Here is a 22,664-nt window from a genome sequence, read left to right on the forward strand (position 1 = left end):
TGCTTGGAGTTATTTAAACAGCAGGAGAAAATGTCTTGAATTTCAATTTAAAGTTTTATTTAAATGCTTTAACAGTATTTTGCATTGGCATACTGCAACAACAACAAAAAAAACATGCAACATGAATATTATAAAGTGAAATTCAAACATTTTAAATGAAGTATTTTCACACAGGAATAAATGTTCACATTTTTAGCAGGCAGTCAAAGCAAAAAAAAAAAGATAAAATGCTCACAATAGTTATGAAACCAGCTACTCATCTTGTAACACTTCTGGGAGCTACATCCAAAATATACTCCAATAATTACAGTACATCCAAACACTATTATGTTAAACATTCTGTATAATTCTATTGCCTGTCTTAAATTGCACTTTTGATCAGATGAAATCAAAGATGGTATTTCTTTTTAATAGTTAATTCTTTTATAGTTAAAGCAATAAAAATATTTTAATGATCAAGAAATCATTGGTCCATAATCTTCACTTTTTAATGCATGTATAGGAATAATGTTCTCAATTTATGGCTCTTTTGTACATAGTGCAATTTTATTATAAATTGTGCTTCATGTGCAATAATATAAAAGTTTATCCAGGATAAAATTCAGAATGAAAATACTTTTCACATCTAAATTGTAAAAAGGTTAGCTTTGCAATGGCTACATATATGAATATTTTTAATACTCACGCTAATAAATTTCAGGTTTATTATAGTAAATGTTGTACTTTCTATACCTCTACATGCTTACACTGTTATGGAGTCTTAATTTTTAGTCAAATCATTCAGTCTTGTTGCTGATGATTGGCAAAGATACCTGCTTCCCACCTCTGGACCAGGGCACTTTTCCGTCTCACTCGAGGGAAAGGTGACTCAGGGAGCTGAAGGAGAAAGTTTCACCTGTAAAACTGCATGCAGTTTCCAGTTTCAAGGTGAAATGAGCACAGAACAATGAGTTGCCAAAGACATTTGAATGAACAGAAGAAAGATGCATTGGAATGAAATTTACAGTTAAAAATGATCAAATTAATATACATAAAAACACAAACAAACAGGAAAATATATACATGTTAAAACTCACTACCATAGTAAGAAAACTGACAATGGAAAACTAAAGTGTCCCAGTACTGTTTGCTTTCCTACATTCTTCAAAATATCTTCTTTTGTGTTCAACAGAACAAAGCAATTTTTCCTACTATGGTAGTCAGTAGTGGCCAAGAACTGTTTCTTCCAAATATCTTTCTCTGTGTTCATCAGAACAAAGAAATTTATAAAGATTTGGAACAACTTGAAGGTGAGTAAAGGATGACAGAATTGTCATTTTTGGATTAACTTTTCCTTTAACCACTATTTGGATGTAATACATACAGTACTGTACCTTGTTGTCACATGACAAAGTGGACCGGTCCATTTTGCGTGTCTTTGATGGGGATGAGGGGGATGACTTAGATTTCACTGGTGCCTCTCCTGTGAAGTGTCCATCAAAGAACTTTATGTCATTTACGACTGTAATAGACAGGCTACTTCCCGAAACATAAAACAATTTAATGACTTTATTATTTCTATATCATTAAAAATATTACCTGGTCTCTCATATGTGAAATTCTGCAGCTGGCTGGGGGACACAAGGACTGTGTCATATCTCTCCTTTGCATTTAATTGTGCCCTCTGCCTCCTAAGCTCCTCTTCTCTTTGCTTAACTATCTTGATCTCCTGGTCCACCAGAGACTGCGTGCTATGGGAGCGGAGTTTAAAGAAGGGATTATTATGGAACGTGCTTTCTTGTGTCTCCTGGCACGCAGTGCTCAGACAGAATTCTGAGGCACTTCGGATGATGAGATTCGACGTCTCCAGAATAATGACGTTGTTTGTGTCTGAAGGCCATTCTTGGAAACCGCTCATCCCTGGAGAGAGCAGACCACCCTTCCCTCTATTCCGTGGGCTTGTGGGGTAGGAATCCGGTTCGAATATTATGACGTTATTGGCTGTCATTTCATGGTATGTGGGGCTTCTTACAGACGAATGAGTTCTCGCACTAGAAGATCTCTGGGACCTGCATCTGTCCTCTGGCGTGTTGAACATCCTTCCTCTTTCTCCGGGTTCTGATCTGCTGTGCGGAAGAGCGCCAGGCCTGGTGCCGGCAGAGGCCTTTGCCTTTGCTCTCTCGTGTCTGAAATTCTCTTCTCTCTCCAGTGCGTCACGGATCTCCCTCTCCACTGGATTCTCCGGCTCATCGTAAGGGGACCTATAGCTTGTGTCGTCCAAACCAGAGTCCTCAGAACAGGGGCTAAACTGAGTGTACTGGTAATCACCCAGGCCGAGACTGTCTGTGTCGTGGTCTTTTCTTGGGCGGTCGATGTTGCGTACGGGTGTGTACATGAAGCTGTGACCGCTCTGGCAAGACCCGTGTCTCACCATTGGCCTGTGCACCTGACCCTTGGTTTGCTCCTCTATCTTTTGCCATTGCCTGCGAGCCACCCTGAAATCCAAGTGCTCCGTGCTGACATTCTCGCTTTTTATTTCCTGAACCACGCAGAAGTCTTGTGGCAACTTTTTGTCTAGTTCTGACGTTGAACAAGACAGGCGCTGGAGGTTGTGCATTGTGCTCTTTTCAAGCTCTCCTTCATCCTCTGGAATCTTGGTTAGACTGCAGTGATGGGCAGAGGAATTTAATGAAATATCTTGAAGCTCGCATTCGGTGGGATAGTCGGGTTGCTCTAAAATATTACTTTCACTGATGGTTATGTCCATGACTGTATCTTCACTTTCAGCAGTGCTTTCGGTCACTAGATTGTCCTCCTGTCTCGCTTGGTCTTCTGGGTTTAAATCCGGTTCAGCTACTCCCAACAGATCACAATCTTCTTCAGTTTCTTCTTTGTCAACAGTTGATGGAGCTGTGGATCCCCATGGCTCCTCCACATCGCTGTCTGATGAAATAATAGCCATCTCAACATGCACACAATCGCTGAGGGCATCCCGTTCCGTATCCTGACATGATTCATCTGGGACTTCAGAAATCGTAAGCTCGTTCATTTGCTCCTCCAACACTGATTCATGTACATCCACCTCTTCTTGGGGTTCACTGTGTTGTTCCTCCTGCACATTCTCACAAATGTTAACTTCTGTTTCTTCCTCCGGTTGGTCATTTAGATGAGAGCTATCGTAAATCTCAGAGGCCAATGATTCTCTACAATCTGACTGCTCTTCTTCTCTGACCTTGACCGAAATGCCTTCTTGTGAGTCTATGCTCTCATCAGATTCACCTGAGCCCTCACATTCATCTATGCCTTTGCTTTCTTGCCCGTCCATGTCTTCTTCCGAGTTGCTCTTTGTGGTATCCAGGCCCTCTGAGAAATATGTGTCAAAACATTCTTTCTCCTCCTCCTGCTCACTAAACTGGCATTTCTGGTCGTCTGTACACCCGGGATCCATTTTACAGTTTGTTATATCAGCCATTTCTGAAAGCTGGCTGGTCTCCATGGTTACCGCCTCAGAGAGGTATTCCTGCTCTTGTTGTTGCTGATTTACAGAGCTGCTTTGGCCTTCATTTGGTTCATTTCCATTTGACTGTCTCACACCAGCTGTGGCTCTCTATAAAAGTTAGTTCGAAAAAGAGCGTTTTAGAAACAAAGGAACGCAACACCGAGAAACTGGAAGCGTAAAATATAATAGACCTCAGTGACTCAGTGCTGTTTTTAATGGTTTCATAAATTTGAAATCAAGCTTAAGTACGTAGGAGCAGGAACAGTTTCCAACAAAAATTGTACTGTGCCACTTTTTTTCATCAAGCTATTCAAACATTTATTCTGTGAGACGTGAGAGGTGGGTGGACGTCTTTGAAACCAACTCACCATGAGATGTGATTTCCAACAGAGCATTATGAAAGTATGCTGAAAAGCAACATTTTGTGCTTGGGGCTTTCAGAGAATGCAGAATTCCTAATTTTAACTCCTATTTCAAATTAGGTCTGTTTTATAAAATCTTTAAAACAAGTTAGAAGGTTGTGAAGGACTATGCAGAGTCGTAATACAAGCATTTTCATTTTTTACTTTTATTTTTAAAAGCTAATAATATGAATGCATGCACTTATAAAATCAAAAACTAGCTACAAAATTGTGTAGAATGAATTGTTCTCTCCACATGGTTTCATAACTAGGCTGACTAAATTCCTGTCTACTCGTGATCACTTTTTAGTTTGTCATTCCCTTTACTCTAACCTGCTTTAGTGCAAACTCTATCTAACTCTCACTCCTAAAATATAATAAACTCAGTGGAGTTTATATGGATGAGCATAATGCCAGTTTATATGACACTGACATAGTAGTCATCATTTATTGGCAAGATATAATTTCGAGGGTTTTAAGTGGTTGCCTGGCAACATGTATTTCCTAAAATGGCTTGTCTTCTTTATGGTAAAATGTGAGCTGCTCTACATAAGAAATGTAAATGCTTCATAGGCTCTAATGCTGTGGAGGTTTATTATGGATAATTTGCTTCTCTAGTAAGGGAGAAGCAAACAAATCTATTGCTCACATCGAATGGACAGGACGTCCTTTTAGGCATGTCTGCTGCTGATGTCCATTCACCCTAAAGCTACCCCCCGTGTTTTGGAAAATAGCCTACATGATGTCTGAACACCACATCCACCTTGCCAGAGGAGGAACAGTGATGTCATCAACCGTTATCCAATGAGCGAGACTGTAGCACTAAGTCAAAGTTCTCGTTGAGAAATGGCGCAGTGTTAATCCTGACTGTTATAACAAAATTGATAATATCTGTTTGGATACAAAACTGGACGATGCAGCTAAAATATTACATTATTAGTGGTTCTGAAGTTATTCATTTAATCCGTGTAATTATGTACCCTATCAGTGCAATGTTAAGGATGCAAATGAATGACATATGACAGACAATTCGGATAGAGACAATGCAGCATCATTTTGCATACGCTGTACACTGAGCCAACCACGACTGTACCACAAATGCAGCACACTGAATTTCTGCAGCATTTCTTCTTCGTGCTTTGCGCATGCAGAAAAGGATGCAACAGATGCACAAGCTTCAAAATTTGGATACCTACCAGCAGCTTTAAAAAGAGGAGCCAAACGGATATCATCTCCAACGTACCGCAATACACACATGCCTGAATAAACTGGACAGATAACGCGAGTAACCAAATAGCGACGCGTCGCGAGTAATTCATATGGTTGAAGTCGAGTGGGGGAAAATAGAGCTCGCGACAAATTCCTGTTCGATCCGTCAGCGATTGTCAAATGTGAAACAGAGCAGATGGAGAAGATATTGGCAGAAACGGCCCCGCCAACACTGAGCCGCAGATACTCTCTTTCCCTCTGGCGCCCACACTTTGTGAGGCAACTATTGAGCGCGTGCTTTTGCCTACGCAATTTAAAACATGCAGTCCGTAGTCTGACCAAGGTCATTCTAACATGTCTTTTTATGATTTCGAGGGCTTATTGATGCTCTTTTCAGTCAAATGAAAGCAAATATCCGCTTCTGTACTTTTAAATCCTCTGAGGGTTTATTTTAAACTCTGTGGTGGTTTATGGACAAAACAGCAGCAAACCACCAGATTTTAGGGTTGACACATCACTACATTGAAGTTAATAAAATGTTAATAAAATACTACTATTTCCATTTAAAATACCTGCTTCTGTGCACAGAACTCATACCATGTGATGGCAAAACCTCTAAGACAATTCCTCATGTATCAACTGTTAAGTTTTTCTAGGAATAATCCAGAAAACTAGGGACTTCTAAAGTCATTCAGTGTCTGCCACATCCAAATGTTTACATGCATCTTTCCGGTAAAATAGCATATTGTTATTTGTTTTTCTTATTGAGGCATACATTCCTGAATACACAGTTCATAAGAGCTTGAAAATAATATTTTAGAGTCTGTTGCTTGTATACTGGCTCAAGCTCTATCTGCCATCCCACACACATGCATAATCAAACACCAACTAACTGATCACTTTAACTCTTTAACTTTTAATGTTTACATTTGTCCCTTGTTTAAACTCACACTATGTCTATTTAATAATCAATAATGGAAAAGCTCAAAACATACTTACGCTCAGTGATGGAGCTTTGAGTTTGGCTGGCTTATCAGTGGAGGTCTCCTTCCTTCTTCTGAGTGCATGTATGTGTGTGTTAGTGTGTGTGCGTGTGAACGTGTATGCCAGGAGCCACAGTTCTGATTGAATGCGTGGGAATCAACCAATGGCAGCAAAGGAATTCCACTGACTGACATGACAAGCTTACTCTTTCAAATACGCAAGAAATGGGAATATATCTAAAATTTCACTTGCACACAACTGGCTCACTGCTCTGAAAAAAAACAACCTCACACCAGAAGCCCTGTTATCACACAGGTTGCTGTAAACGTATATAGAGACACGGTGCAATAAAAGGATCAGATTTAGTAGTTTAATATTTATTATTTGCTTACTGCTATTACGTTCTTACTTTCCCATAACTACAGCATAACCAAAAGCAATGTTGCTCACCAACAAATATGTTTGTCAAATATTCTTGGTGCCTTACATTTTTGTTAATAAAGAATTATTTCTGACCCAAATAAACAGAAAAGGCACAAGAAAATACATTTTTACAAGACCAAATACATGTTTAAACCATATACAAAGCCAATGTCATTCTCACTTTAGGTTAGTGTCTTTTGAATATCTGTGATTGTGATATATGTCTAATATTTCTAATATATCTTACCATCACAAATAGCCCAATCATGACAAACAATTATTCTTTGCATTTCACCATTATTTTGCAATAGCACAGAAGTAACAATTTCATTACAAATATGTTTTCTTCTGCATGTCTGTATCCTAAAATCTCTTTGCTGAGATGTTAATTTAGGTTAAATCATACAAGATTCCTGGAGTTTCCAGAGTGTGAGTTCCAGCGATTGTGCATGTTGGATACTATACAGTTTGGCCCAGTTTCTTCATCCATATGTAGTGCTGTAGAGAGCATAAGAGAAATCCAATTGATTTAGTTCAGTTCTGTCCTCCCAAACAAACAAAAGTCAATGGATAACAATACAGACATGCTGATGCACATCAGGTCCAGCATCTCTACCCTTTTAATCATACAGTAATTCAGACAGATACCTCTCTACAGTGTTCCTCACTGGCTCATCTTTCTGTGCATGGGCACTTTAAGAAAAATGGTAATCTTACAACCTTAAGATATTTGTCCAAAAAACAAACTATCCCCATTTATTTAATCCACAAGATTGATTATGTAAGAGTATTCGAAGCACACCATGCCTTTATAAAAGCTTCTTAAGGTTGGACATGAGCAGAAAATTATCTGCCCACCATCGAGATCTCTCTCTCTCTGTGTGTGTGTACTGCTTGAGCGTGCATGTTTCTAGAGATTTATCTGTCTTTCTGTATGTTTATCTGTCTAAAGTATTACGATATAAATAATATACATTTATTATCATATTCATTTATAACAATATTACATCTATACTATTAAAAACAAGACTCGTTCAAGATCAGGTTTATTACAAAATTAATTGTCGTCCCTTTTCTCATTACCAAACCACACTCACAAAGTCAAAGCAGCAGCATAAGAAATGAAGAGCATGACAGAAAAGAATCATTATCCATGAAAGCAAGCATGAGAGTTTATATTTCATGGCAGATGGTATGCTGTCATGCCGATCACTACAAGTGGCAAAAGAACAGTGTGGAAATTAACATATGTAAAAAAACCTGAAATGATCAAGTTTTGGCAGGTGAATATATAAAGAAGAGTGATTGAAACTTTCGCAAGAGCTGTGAATTTCTACCCTTCCACCACTGGAGGGAGATAAAGCTCCAAAGCGATACAGAGAAGATAACGGCTCTGTTCCAAAACCTGGTAAGCACAGATTATAAATTATTTTTATAAATATTTTTCAGCATTAAATTAAATTAAATCATATTTTTCTTGTTTCATCTTGTTCTTTTTTTCAGTGTGCCCACTGCAATGCATTATGAGATGGCCTTCTTTATTGAAGACTGCATTCGAACCTGGCCATAATGAGGTATGCTAAAATGCTGCCAAGGCTGCTTAATAGGTTTTGTAAAAGAGCAAACCTGTTTCTACAACACACTGAAAAATGAGCAGTACAGTAGAAGCAGATAATAATTAGCATGTTTGTTAAGACACTGAAGAACTGAAAAAAGAATAACATGCAGAGTGATGGAAGCCTGTCAGATGAGAAGCTGCACCATAGAGTGTTAGTGACAGAGCGGATGTGCCACATGCTACATTAGCACACAGCAATGCTTCTGTGTCCCATTGACCTTTCTGAACATTCTGGTACCTGTAGCTGACGGGTTCTCTGTGCCATCTACCTTCAATCCGTCCCCCTGTCCTACAGCCCGGTAGGGGCAGGCATTGTTGACGTTGGTGTTCTGATTGGTGTGAAAACCCTTGCTTGTGTCATATTCACCTTCTCCAATAATCACCAGCTCTGCCCGGACAGAGCCTTCATAGTCCTGGCTGTCCTCCTCTGCATTCTGGTAGCCCATGAAGATCATAGTGATGGGTTCATCCGATGGCACGGCGTTCAGGATGCTGAGCTTGGAGTCCTCAGAGCATGCCGAGTCGGGCCTGTGGTTTTTGATGTCAGAATTCAGGGTTCCTCTGTGGTTCTCTCTCGGGTCGCGATACTGTCCAAACGCATGTCTTTCCTTTCTATATAACTCATGACTGTAGCTGGTGTGAAAATACTCTTCTGATCTGTCATTGTAATTGGACATGGGCAAGAGAGGAACTCTATGGTCCTCTGGGTAATGTACGCTGTCGCTGTACATAAGTTCAGGCCACGCAGACAGTTCTACACTGTAGGGATCCTGACATCCATTGGATTGGTGGCTCTCTCTATGTGCCTGGCAAGGGGATGACTGTAGTTCATGGGAAAGGCTGTAGGGATGTGACGCTTCCGCCTGCACTCGATTGGATCTCTTCTTTTTTTCAGAGGCCTGTCTGATCAGTTCCTCCACCTCCACGGGACTGAGTTCGTCCACTCCATTTGCACCAGGCTGGCTGCCATCTGTGCGCAGGGCGTAGACGGTTTTCCGGCCATCGTCATAGACCTTGATGCCTCTCTGCTGAAGCTCTTGGGGAGAAATGGTGGAAGTGGATATGACTTGGGTCTCACCCGTGCGCAGGTCCTTCTGAACATTAATTTCCATGGCTAACAATGCTGTGAAGGACAAATGGAATGGACAACATGAGATGGAATGTCTTATATGTTCAGAATAGTTTAAATGGTGCGTCTTCTGTTATAATGTATATTTATAAATATAATGTATATATATAAATATGTTTCAGTTTACCAGGTTTGGCTGGGTCATTTTTGGCTTCTGCATGCAGGTCTAGTTTCTTCCTCTGATTTGATAATAGTGTTTTGGGCTTTAGTATATTTGGAATTGTCGAATCAATATGGATTGGCTCTACAAAAAATAGGTTATTAATGACACTGCATTTCACAATTTATCATATCACTAATTAACTAATCAGACCAATTTCAAACTGTTTTTACACAAAGCTCAACAGACCAAGGTAAATTTAACTGCTCATATGACCCCTTTAGCTCAAAAATACATTGGTTATTTCTTTAAAAATCTGTATTGCATTATGACTGTGATATAGATTTTGTTTTACCTGATATGAATTCTGCATTCACTGCCTGTGAAGACAGAAACATGTCCTAAAGTTTGTCATTCTGATCTGTGATATGTAAGGGATCATGTACAGCCAGACGGTTGTTAAACCAGCTGAATAAACATGATCCCACTTATTACACAGCTACTTGAAACATGAGTAAATTATTGTACACAATTTGAAATATTTAAAGGGACAGTTCACCCAAAAACGAACATTTTGTCATGATGATTTTACTCACCCTCAAACCTGTAAACATTTCTTTGTTCTAATGAACACAGAGAAAGATATTTGAAATAATTTTAGAAACTGATATTTTTGACTATCATAGTCAAAAATTTTTCAACATTTTTTTAAAAATTTTTTTAGAAAAATTATTGTACATATTTTTTGTTCTGTTTAACACAAAATAAATATTTTGAGGAATTTAGGAAAAAGTTCTGGGGCCCTTAGACAACCATTTTTATTTGTCCTACTATGGAAGTCAGTAATGCCCCAGAAGTGTTAGTTGCTAACATTCTTCGAAATATCTTTCTTTGTGTTCAACCAGACAAAGAAATGTATGCAGGTTTGGAATTAGAGTAATTCTATACAGACTTTTCATTTTTGGGTGAACTGTTCCTTGAAACAAATTGATTTGAATTATTTTATTAGCTGATCTGTAACAAATGTAAACCTTCAGTGAGAACAAAAGTGGCTAGCGGCTTTCAGCCAAGTCACAAAGTTGAACATGCAATTCGGTGTAATAGTTTGTACATATAATCTCATATATGTTATTATTTATACATATTAATATTTAAAGTCCCACTGCATTCCATTATTTTATCGCTTAAAACTCATCTTTAATCGTTAAAATAGCATCTGTATATAAAAAAGTCATAGTCAGTCATAAAAGTTGCTTCATGCCTTAAAATGACACCCTTGCTTCATTTAGTATACAGAAATTCATGAATATGCAAAATTAGTCCCCGCCTCCAATCAATCGAGTGAGCTCATACCATTGATTATGTATAGATGCCTCATTCGACATGTGAGCAGCGTGTGTTCGTGTTGCAGAAGCAGCGCTGAAACAGCAGTGATCGTTTCAGTGCCATGTCTATGCGCAATTATTACATATATATGGCTAAAATCTGTGAAGGGCTAAGGCCCGATTCCCATTTCGCGTCTAAAACAGTGCGAAAAACGCAAGCCGCGCCTCTCTCTCTCTTCAAATGAACCGCGGCACTCCGAAAAGTTGAACTATTTCGATGCAGCGCCTAGAAAAATTAGCGCGCCGCACCACATGTGCATCGCGACCACGTCACCCCCTATCTGCCGCACGTCTACATTTGAAATAATGAATATGCTCGCGGAAAAGACACAAAATGTGAATCGGGCCTATGATGTCGTAAACAGTTTCAAATTGCATTTTTAAACTGTCTTTGTTAAACTTCAGTTTTATGGGGAAAATAAAATGATAATTTTAACAATAAAAACTTGATTTTCACCACAGGGGGACTATACTTTAATATATGTGTAAGTATTAATTGTGCACAGATAAAGATGACTCACAGTACCTGGATGAGCCTGTTTTATCAGTGGTTGTTATCAGAAATAAAACCTCAGAATGTCACGACTGATTAGAATTAGATATTTCAACCAGTTGTGTAATAAGTTTTGTACAAAACTTTTAGAACATTTAATAAAAAAAAATTGTATCTTCTCTTAAGCACGTACCTTAATTATTTCCTCTGGAGACTTTTCAATGGCTTTTAGCCTCTTTAGAATCAGCCCCTCATTTGTTGATATATTCATTTCTTCTCTTTCCAATGCTTCAATCTCCTTCTCTATTCTACAGAACAGAGAATGTGATAAAAATTGTTTAAAAGGTGACTCTCAATCTGCCACTTTTACGTAGGGGTCGGATACTCCCAGAGGAGTTTCCCCTGGCAAACACACACACACACACACACACACACACACACACACACACACACACACACACACACACACGCACACACACGCACATCACACACACGTGTCTGGTTTATTATCTCTGTGGGGACAGTCCATAGGCGTAATGTTTTTTTATACTGTACAAACTGTATATTCTATCCCCTATCCCTAACCCAACCCCTAAACCTAAAGATCATAGAAAACTTTTTCAATTTTTGATTTTTTTTTAATATTGTTCTGTACAATTTATACGCTTTTTTGCCCATGGGGACCTCAATTTTGGTCCCCACGGTGACACGAGTCCCCATGTGTTGGTGTGCATTCAGGTTTAGGTCCCCACCGGGATATAAAAACATGTCCGCACACACACACAGTGCTCTGACAAAGCAGCTGTCACCCTCTTCAAACTCTTTTACATGACAAACCCAGAATGTGCCAGCAAATCTCTCACTACTACCAGTCTTGCTACACCCAATATGCTACAGCCGCAATACTGTATCAAATATAATGAAATATTTGACTGATGTTCCACAAAGCATCTTAATCTGAATTATTTCACATTTTCATGTGTATTGTGTGGAAATATTTTTGCCTGGTTGTGACCTGCACATAGCAGCCATTCAAGGACATCCCTTTTTTTAGAATTCCTCTCTGACCTCATTGAAACCACAAGGCTAGGCAGTTACAAAGCATTGCACCCTTCTTGCCTCATGCTTCAGTCTTATTAGTTGAAGATGTCATAAGGGCGCCACAGGGCAAATGACATTAGTTAAAAATGCTCTGAATTAAATACAATAAGAAGTTTAATGGGATTGAACTCTAATGGGATTTTAAAGCTCATAATACTTGATCTACCATGATAATGGAAAAACACGAATGGACAAAAAATATAAATAGTACAACATTAATGAAGCTTTTGAAATGTACCAAAACTTACCTATGTATGTTGCTCTTAAGGACTTTGGTTTGTTGTGCATCATCAAGAGCTTTCTGTGTTTGTGTATTATTACTGTTCACCCCATCCAAGAGCCACAGATCTCTCATGGAACTTTTCTGTAAAAGACATAGAAAGATACTTCACATCCAACTCATAGTAATGCTGATTTACAGATAAAAAGTGGAAATATACTTAATCATACTTTGACATGCTGAAGCTTCAGTTTCTCTCTGTCAATCTCAAGTCGTTTCTGGGCAATTTCCTCCTGGATTTTTTTCTTATTCTGTGGACAAATCATTAAAAGAGTACACTAAAGACTAAATATATATGCTAATGTTCTGTTCATCTGAATTTTGTATTGTTATAATGACTACCTGACTTTACATTATCATACTCATTACACATCCATTTAACAAATAAATTAGGGCTGCAACTAACGATTATTTTGATAATCGATTAGTTAGGTGTAGCCCGGATGAAGAAAAACAAACACGATTTAAAAGAGAGTATTTGAGTTAATTATTTACATTGGCAAAGTTATAACTGTCCTATTTTATTTTAATGCATCGCTCAGTTCATATGACCTCAAGTGGGGAGTGCTTAGCCCTAGCAGAGGTGGGTAGAGTAGCCAAAATCTTTACTCAAGTAAACGTACAAGTAACTAGAGAAATTGTTACTGAAGTAAAACTAAAAGTCACTATTTTAAAAATTACTTGAGTAAAAGTAAAAAAGTATGCAATGAAAATCTACTCAAGGAGCTAGTTACTTAGTTACTTTGTATCTGATTATATAGGCCTACTACATAAAGTTAATATTAACGCCAATATTTTAATATTACATTTTAATCAATATTTTTAATTATCATAAGCAGATATCTTTGCAATATACTAGAGAGACTAAAGAAAAAACAAACACAGAAGAGACGAGCATTTCTGTAAATTTCATCTAGTCCTGATGTCAATGTAGTTTACACAACTTATTTAGAATAATAGACCATGTCAAACTAAAGCATTAACTAAACTTAGAGCATTTCCTAAGATGATCTAGAACATCTGCAGTGCTTTCTTAAATGAAATACACATTTTTGAACAAAGCTCGTGTTTTCTCGTGTTGTGTCACGTGTGTGTTGTGAAACGCTCTTACTTGTAAACAAACAGTAAACAGTGAACCACACGCCCATCAACACGTTTTCTTCCTTCTGTTCTTCAAATTTCTGCAAGCCCACGTCTCTGTGTCTGACAGGTAACGCGCATGTTTCTGTGTCTGACGAACAGGTCGCGCGGGTGCGCGCATATGGCGGGCATTTATCATTGCTGGCAAACAATATGACACATTTGCAGTTTTGATTGTATAGATATAGATTAATATCCACTTCATCCAATGCTCTTTGTGTTCTGCGTGCTCTTAAGTTTCGCGCTACGAGGAGTGAGTAATCCTTCTTCAGATGATTCAGACCGTGCTGCAAACTGAACAAATCATTATTTTGAACTGATTCATTAGCCTATTCAAATGGTTTTGCCCATTGTTCAATTAATGCTTTCAAAAGAATCGACTCAAAAGAATCGATCACTCGGGAATGCCCGTAAAAAGAGACGACGACCTTGAAATAAACAACGCATTTTAAAAAGCATATTTTAAAATGAAGGAACGAAGGAACGTCACGCAATGTAAGTTATGTAATGAAGTAAAAGTACAGATTTTCTATTAGAAATTTACTCAAGTAAGAGTAAAAGTACACACTTTTAATTTGACTTAAAAAGTACATATTTTCCAAAATGTTACTCAAGTAATTGTAACAAAGTAAATGTAGCGCGTTACTACCCACCGCTGAGTCCTAGACAGCCAATTATGAGCTACGCAGTAGGGTTGCACGGTGTACCGGTGCTACGGTAGCATCGCGATGCTAAAGCTTCAAAACACCCATGATGCCTCTCTATTTTTGAAACGGTAGTATCGTAGTTAATGTTGCATATGCGCATTAATATTTATTTAACACTTACTATCTGCCTTTTTGCGGTGTTTATCTCCAGAATGAATGTGTGTTTTGAATGTCTCGGACGAGTTAATGATTCAAATTGGCGATTTGAACGAGTTAGTTAAATGATTCACTAACTCAGTGGAAAATTGACGCCACCTACTGGCCATTTTAGTTCTGCATTTAAAGTAAGCCTAATATTTCCCTTTATAAAGACTGCTGTATCAATTAAATTTGTCCAACATTTGAATTAGTTCCTACGTGAAAAATGATCTAGTGTACTTTAGTATTTACTACAGTAAACTACTAAAACTCATAGATACTAGTGTTTTTGAGTCTTATCATAGTAAATATTTAAGTATACTACAGTATTTATAGTATTTACAAATGACTAAATGTAAATGTATTTGCTACAATTTATCCAATTACTACAGTTAATACAACAACATATTCTAGTGCAAAGTATAATACAGTTTACTATAGTAAATACAAAATGTTTCATCTAAATCTGTGTTTTTTGTATAAATTTGAATTATATGGCACAGCATCGTGATACTACTTGGTGTCGAGATACTTCAGCTGGTATAGTATCGTAAGACATGATTATGGTACCGTGACAACCCTACTACGCAGGTCACGCTCAGTTGTCAGCTTGGAGGTGAAGTCACAGCTGAGTTGTTGTTCCGGTCTCTCGGATCTCGGTTAAAAAAAAATAAGAGAGAGCAGCTAACTGCTAAAAGGGAAAAAAAGAGAAACCCATGATAGGAGAGAGATAAGATCAGTATAATTGTTTATTGAGAGTTCGGAGCTTAGCGACTGAACGACGGAGACGAGCTACGTCGGCTAACCACTTAGCTTTCCACCTTGTGAGCTGCTGCAAGCGCCTTAGCATCCACGCGCTCGGACTTTGAAATACAGAACAACGGTGAGGTTTTTTGAGAGGACGGGAAAAATCCGAGGACCAGGACGTTATCCTGATTGTGTCAGATGGCGAGCCAAACCCTTTGAAGGAAAAGACGCAGACAAGGAGATACACACGTACACACACTCGCACATTCACATTACAATTCTTTGGACATTTAACATCAGGTTAAACCTGCAACGATGTGCACACGTTTATTTGTTTTCTGGTCAATTTGGTTTATTGTTTCATAAGTTATGTAAACTCAACATTTATTTTGTCTGGTATAAAACAAATGCAAGAGTGGTCACTCAACAGTTATTCCTCTGTCTGGTTCATTATTGCTGCTCAACGCGTTGGCTCCTAACGAATTTTGATATCTTCTGATTCTGGCCGTGGTTTATTATTGATCCCAGTTCTTATTATACTGTAATTCATTTTTATACCCCTAAAATTGGTTACACAGGCAATTATTTTTTCGATTAATCGGTTAATCGGATAAAAAGTCTAATTAGATCTTTTGCTTATAACTAAATCAGTATCAGTTCAGGGAAAAGTATACACAACTGAACTCATTAACTTTCTCCCAAAATGTTGTGGATGACTCCCTAATAAACACACCAAGGCTGATAAGTTGATTCAGGTAGTGATATTAGAAGCAGCTGACAATAGTCTCTCCCAAACGTGGGAGGGAAGGGACGGTTGGCCAAGGAAATCATTATTTTTTGTGGCATGAAAAGTGAGATATTTGTCATTCAAATGTAGTGAAGTACAGTAAAAAGTAGGTCTACTTAGGAAAAAATATACTTAAGTATAGTACAGTTACTCAAAAAGTGTACTTACAGTACAAATAAATGTACTTCGTTACTTCCCACCTCTGAAGCATATAAACCCCTAAATCAGAGTATTTAGCCACAAATTGGGTTTTACTAATATAATCTTTAATTTTGTCATTTAAAAGACCTCTCCCTTTTAAACTTTAAAACTGCGCGGCTTGAAGAGATCCATGCAAAACACGTCTGACTTTAAAACTGCGCACCTCGCGCTGCACGGAGAGACGCGTTTGATATGGCGTTATTATAATGACAAATGTCGCGAGCGCATTATTACAAGCGAGAGCGCATTCTTGTAATACGAGCGCGCGAATCTCTCCGCTCGCACGCCGATTTCCTTTGCTCATGCACAAAACTGGACGCGCGCTTTCAATTATACGCTGCTCTCTTATGAATTTTCTCTCCTCTCGCTCAGTGAGCGTGTACGCACTCAAAATGCGTGCCGTGCGTCCACGAATCCTTTGGTACTCTTGCTCTCGAGAGGTCCTCCTGTGTGTTCCAGGCATTATAGGCTGTCAAAAGTAGTCAACCAATCAGGGATAGGCTTCCACGGCGGGCCAATGAAAACGCTCAAAGAAGTATGTAAAAAATAATCTGCCTGACACAACAGTCATTTATACAGATTATCATTATGTAAAAAAACATTGACTAATCAAATCTAAATATTCAGATATAGCCAGTGTGAATCTGTCTTACTGTAATGGCTTGAAGACGCTCCTTTAACAGTTCTGCTTCCTCCATCTTGCTTCTACAGAATAAAAAAGAAACATGTAAAAATCCTTAAAATTACAACAAGCCCCTGCCACCCACATTGGTGGAGATAAAAACAGACATAATTTGCAACCTGTGAGATACAACAAACAAACATGTCTCAAAAGTCTGTTGGGCAAAATGGCAACACTAAAATTTACTGTAGCATATTATCCATTTATCATCACCACACTTCCAGCCTTCTAAAGATCACTGCCATCCTATGAATAGCAGCAGTTGTAAAATAGTCTCTCTGATGCACCAGAAATAATCTTCTTGACAGGACACGGTTGATGTCTTGTGTCTGGCTTGGTGACATCCTGTAGACACTGCTGGGTTTCTGACATCCCAGAAAGGCCTGGAGCAATAATTTCCCCCTCGGAGTAGCATCAAGCTTCATTCACCCAATTAAATATGTGTTAAAATAGGTAAGCTGTTACTGTGAGTTGTTATTTTAAAATCAAAGAACCAGAATCATAGCATCTGATAGCACAAGGCTAAATCATGTGAGGAATTTTAATTTACTTTATCTGTATCTATATGTATAATTCTCTTTAGATTAAACACACCAAATATTAAAAATAACTTTTTGATAACCACTAAAGTAACCCACAAAGGAATGCTTTAAAACTGACCATTGTAATGTAATAGTGACAGCACAGCTTGAGTCTGGATTAAGACACATGCTGCTCCTTCTTTTTCCAGGAAATATGACACTGACTCCAGACTTCCTGTCTCTGTCCATGCTTCATACATTCAGTACACAGTATCCAGCGCTGACTCAAGGCACTCACTTAATCCTTGGTGTTTCGAGTCAGATCTGTGGGCGTGGCTTGTTGGTTTTGACTAAATCTTTGGTGTTTCAAGTCTTAGGAAACCTTTACCCTAACCCACACCCTAACCCTAACCTTACTCTAACCATCTAAACTACCTATGATTGTTAAAATTGACGAAAAAACACGTTTGGGTGATCACGTCTGACTCGAAACACCAAGGATTTAGTGAGTGCCGCTGACTCAACTACACTCTGCTCATCTGCTGTACATATCACTGCCCTGGACTTAACTAAAGAATAGGAAAGCCTGACATTCATGTTAAACTTTTACTTTGAAATGTAATGCTGAAGATGTAATTTGTAATTAAAAAAAATGCAAACTTTATGATAATTTATGATAATCTACCATCTGCTTAGTCCTAAAGAAACATATTATAAGGAGTACTGTAAATAAAGTTAATATTTCATGATTAAATGTTTTCTGATAAAACAAAATCTTTGTTTTCTAATAGCTTTATTTAAAAACTCTAAACACTGGGTTATTTTTTAACCCAGCGTTGGGTTAAAAAGGGACAAACCTAACCCATTATTGGTTCATGGTTAATTTAAACCAACGATTAGGTTTGTCTCTTTTTGACCCAGCACAGGTCATTTAAAATATCCCAGCATTTTTTAGAGTGTACACATATACAATACATATATTTGTTTATTTATTATATACGCATTTGACTGAACTGTAAACAGCCATCAGCATAAAACTTAAATGATATCTCTGTGAGTTGGTGCAGCCCCATGGGATGAGGCCCGATTCACATTTCGCATCCAAAACAGCGCGGAAAACGCGAGCCGCGCTGCTTTCTCTCTTCAAATGCGCGCGCGGCACTCCGAAAAGTTGAAGTATTTCCATCTCGATGCGGCCGCGTCGCCGCCTATTTGCGCGCGCCTGCCGCGCATCTACATTTAAAATAAGGAATATGCGCGCGGAAAAGACGCGAAATGTGAATCGGAATTCCACTAGACTCAGGCACAACCTTAAAATAGCAAGGCCACCTAAAGGTAAACTGCCTGATGAGTCCGACATGAATTGCGTATAAATAACACGCGCGTTGCATTATCGTGTAATAGGTACGCCAAAGTTAGATTTTGCGTGCATATGATATGCCTATTTTTGCGTGCATATGATACGCCAATTTAGCGCGCGTGCATATTAACCGTCAATTTGTTTTATTAATCTGTCCCCTAACCCAAACCCTAAACCTAACAGTATTATTTTAATTATTTCAGTGTTTCCTCTTCATGTACGTTTCAAAATGGCTGCTCTCCAGCGAGGTGCACGCAAACATTGGCGTATCATATGCACGCAAAATCTAACTTTGGCGTACGTATTACACGATAATGCAACAGCGTGTTATTTATATGCAATTCATGAGTCCGGGTTGAACTGGCAGTGGTACACTTCATTTTTTTGTGCCACCTGTCACTATAAAGCGACAACACTACCACATCCCGACTGAGTGGAAATGGGCATACTGTCAATATGATAACAAATGTAGTTAAAACACCATGCACAAATCAAAGTAGACTATTTCTAACACTGTGGTGTGAAACTCAACATATTCCATGCAAAGTTTATACCTTTGGGTGCAAAAAGTCACAAATTGATTGCTTATGGATTATGCCTAAATGTAAACTCTACGTCAATGAAATATTTTCTTAAATTGTCCATAAGTGAACAGCTCAGATCCAAAGCCAACATCGTTGGTAAACAACGAAAATCTTTTGAATGTGATACATTTTTTCAAGCGTGTTAATTTTGCAGGTCATTCCAGGTCATGGTCAGTTTCTCTGTTAGTTTTGGTTGAGAGGAAGTTTCATTCTAATCTCCTTTAATCTGATCAATGAGTTAAGATGTAAATCTCTTGCGGCATCTGCTCCCACAATATCCCGCCTGGACAAACATCTCGTTGCGTATCTGCATTAAAATCAAATCAATAAAAAGACTGTAGACCCACATCTATACCAAAACCTTTTTAGCAGCACTGTGGGCGAATTGTGTTGCAATTCATTTCACCGACTAAAAATAAAGGCTAAAATGTAAAAGACTAAACATCGGACTTGTCAAAAAAGTTTAATTTAGGTATCTCACAAAAGTACAAAGTGCCGTCTCTGTGGTCAATCTGTACAGGGAATTCCCACATCTACATTATTGTAGCATACAGTAACGTTAATAGCAATTGCCAGATTATCCGAAACCCCGAGGGAAGATACTTTTCCCTGCTTCCAAAGGATAAAATAGAAATACTACTGAATCGAAGACAATATGATCACGTTATTGACCATACAATTATGTCTCTGTATCCTCAACAAGATAAGTAAAATAAAGAGAACAAATTTACCGGGCTGGTGAGCAGTAACGGATATCCAAGAGGGTTCACGCGCAGACAATCTCCAAACCAGCGCTACTTTATGGTTTCGGCGCGCGCAGGTGCTGTAGGCATGATTGACAGGCCTCCGCTCAACCAATGAAATGCCAGCGAGCTTCCACGAGCGGCAGCAAGTGTCACATGTTGAGTTGTACAGTTTCATCAAGCTGTGAATATTTTAAATAAATGACAACAGTTGCAAACGACATATGCCCTTATAGGCTTAGTCATGTGTGCTCGTGTCAGTGCGTGCTCGTGTGTTTTCCACTTGGCTACATAAAAGTTCTGCAACATTTCTGGAGAATATGATAAAACTACATGAAAAGAGTTTCTTTTGGATGTTTAAAAAGCTTTTACAGACATATACTGATCATTATACAGAAATATAGGCTCTTTGATGCTAATATAGCCTACATTAAATATGGCTAAATTTAAGAAAAATGTTGTAAGGATAGTTACGAGAAGACAAAAACAGGGCCACAAATCATTTGGACATGGAGCAACTCACAAGCTGCAGTGAAGTGTCAAACATTCCCACATGCACTAGCGGCTAGCCTGTTTATTCACACCAGCTGTAAAAAATTTGACCCACGCCAGGACGGGACATTCCTATTGCTGCCTGTAATGAAGCAAATAAAAAATGCAGAGACTTCCCACTCACTCTAGATACAGTATCCATATTTTATTTAGATTTTAATTTAATTCATAATTTGGTATTCTGATATAAATATTTCTTATATTTAGTGGTTGTTTTACATATATAGGAGTAATGAAAAGATCAGGTCCAATACCTCTGTAACATATACATTTACATTTAATCATCTGGTCGACGGTCTAATGAAATGAGTCCAAGTAAAACAGTTTGTATTCAGTGACTTAATGTAGCCTTTGGGTATTTTGTTTAAGAGTTTTTTTTAAATATCACCAGGCAGTTGCATCTGTCACACTTTCTGTTAAGATATTTGAGGTATGTGTGAGGTGGGGCATTCACAGACTCTTTCTCTGGTGACAGCTGAGATCACCCAATGCTTTTACACATACAATAGTCTTCTGGAAACAACAGCATTGTCATCAGACTGTGAAACTGCAAATTTGCTTTAAATAGGTTTCTGATAATATGTGTCACCATAGCAGTGGTGTAAAGTATTGGAGTAAATGTAATTAGTTACTGTACTTAAGTATCTTTTTGGCTACTTTGTAGTTGTACTGAGTATTAAAGATATTAGCAACTTTTACTCTCTACTTGAATACATTTTTGAACAAGTATATGTACTCTTTACTCCACTACATTTGTAATAACTAATTCAATTACACATTACATTTTGCATGGCACCTATCTTTTTTTTGCAGCAGTTAATATTGCCATTTAAAGGGCATTGAAGGTGTACTTCTTGTGAATTTTGCCCTTACTTCTTTATGTGAATACGAGTGCATTATCAGGTACTTGACAATCGCTGGCTTTGACTTTTTAATTTTACCTAACATTATTTTACTTATCCGTTATATTGAAGAGACCTTTTTGAAGAATGTTGGCTTACTTATGAGCACTTGAGCTTAAATGAGACTTGGGTGTTTGTAATAGATGTAGGTTATGGTGTCGACCATGATTTGTTGCAATTTTGAGGTGTTCAGTCTTATTATGATTTAAGAAAATAAATGCGATTGCTCTCCTCACGAATCGACTGTTTCTTGTTTTTCACTGACAAGTCTCTTAAGTGTTGAGGACTAGTGCTTCTTTGAGCCTACATTCAGTATGAGTAAAATACTCAAGTACTGTTAAAATCAGATACTCGAAGACTTTTACTGAAGTCGTTTTGGAATTGGTGACTTGTAACTTGTAATGGAGTAATTTTCACTGCAAGGTATCTGTACTTTTAATTAAGTATGGTTTTCAGGTACTCTTTACACCTCTGGTATTGTCACGATCCCGGCGCCATCGGCGCTCTTCCTGCATAGGTGTGTGTGTTTGTTCTGTGGAGCACATGCGCTCATTGTTTTGACAGTTTGCCATGTGCTCGGTGTCCACGTCATTCGCCCCACCCTCGTGTTTCCCTGTCAGGCTTTCCCCTTGCACCAGTGTTTCATCACTGTTTCACTCTGTCACCTGTAGCTAGTCCCCCATTTATTAACGCCCTCGGTTCCCGATTACCTTACACCTGCAGCTCCTTCCCTCTCATTAGGTTTCTCTATTTAGTCCGTTTTGTCCTTCTGTCTTGTCTCAGTCCGTTGCATTTATGCCTGCATTGACCAGGTCGCTGTTTGGGATTGCTAGCCTAGTTCTAGTCTTAGTCTGTGTCCTAGCCTTGCCTTGCCTAGCTTCCAGTCTAGTTATACCTCAGTATTTTATTTAACCCTTTGTTTACCACCCAGTTCTATAGTTCCTGTTGCCACCTCACCTCTCTGGCCCGCTTGTCCCCGCTGACGTCCCGGATCCTGGA

The 22,664-nt window shown here is 38.4% G+C and overlaps 1 protein-coding gene across 4 annotated transcripts; it reads right to left on the reverse strand.

Moving 5' to 3' along the window:
- Positions 1–35: 35 nt before the first annotated feature.
- Positions 36–20,362, reverse strand: LOC130554544 (palmdelphin-like). Of its 4 annotated transcripts, none has more exons than XM_057334275.1 (10): positions 20,200–20,362; positions 16,975–17,026; positions 12,772–12,852; positions 12,570–12,685; positions 11,414–11,528; positions 9,698–9,722; positions 9,370–9,486; positions 8,481–9,236; positions 6,088–6,993; positions 3,472–3,586 (listed from the first exon to the last, which is right to left on the reverse strand). In XM_057334275.1, the coding sequence occupies exons 2-9, from the start codon at positions 17,017–17,019 to the stop codon at positions 6,896–6,898; spliced, it is 1,353 nt and encodes a 450-aa protein (XP_057190258.1). In that variant the 5' UTR covers positions 17,020–17,026; positions 20,200–20,362; the 3' UTR covers positions 3,472–3,586; positions 6,088–6,895. The 4 variants fall into 4 exon arrangements, with proteins under 4 accessions (XP_057190256.1, XP_057190255.1, XP_057190258.1 ...); XM_057334274.1 differs by having other exon boundaries at positions 8,352–9,236; positions 20,200–20,360; XM_057334273.1 differs by lacking the exons at positions 6,088–6,993; positions 8,481–9,236; positions 9,370–9,486; ... (4 more) ...; positions 16,975–17,026; positions 20,200–20,362 and adding exons at positions 36–903; positions 1,374–1,462; positions 5,076–5,465 and having other exon boundaries at positions 1,579–3,586.
- Between the last annotated feature and the right edge of the window lie 2,302 nt (positions 20,363–22,664).

This window comes from Triplophysa rosa, linkage group LG5 (assembly GCF_024868665.1).
Source record: "Triplophysa rosa linkage group LG5, Trosa_1v2, whole genome shotgun sequence".
NCBI lineage: Eukaryota > Metazoa > Chordata > Actinopteri > Cypriniformes > Nemacheilidae > Triplophysa > Triplophysa rosa.

Coding starts and splice junctions, on each gene's coding strand:
- LOC130554544 (XM_057334272.1), bottom strand. CDS start 5,198: ATGAATTACTCGCGACGCGTCGCTATTTGGTTACTCGCGTTATCTGTC. Junction 3,587..5,075: donor TCCTCTTTTTAAAGCTGCTG/GTAGGTATCCAA, acceptor TAACTTTTATAG/AGAGCCACAGCTGGTGTGAG. Junction 877..1,373: donor CTTTGTCATGTGACAACAAG/GTACAGTACTGT, acceptor TTTCTCCTTCAG/CTCCCTGAGTCACCTTTCCC.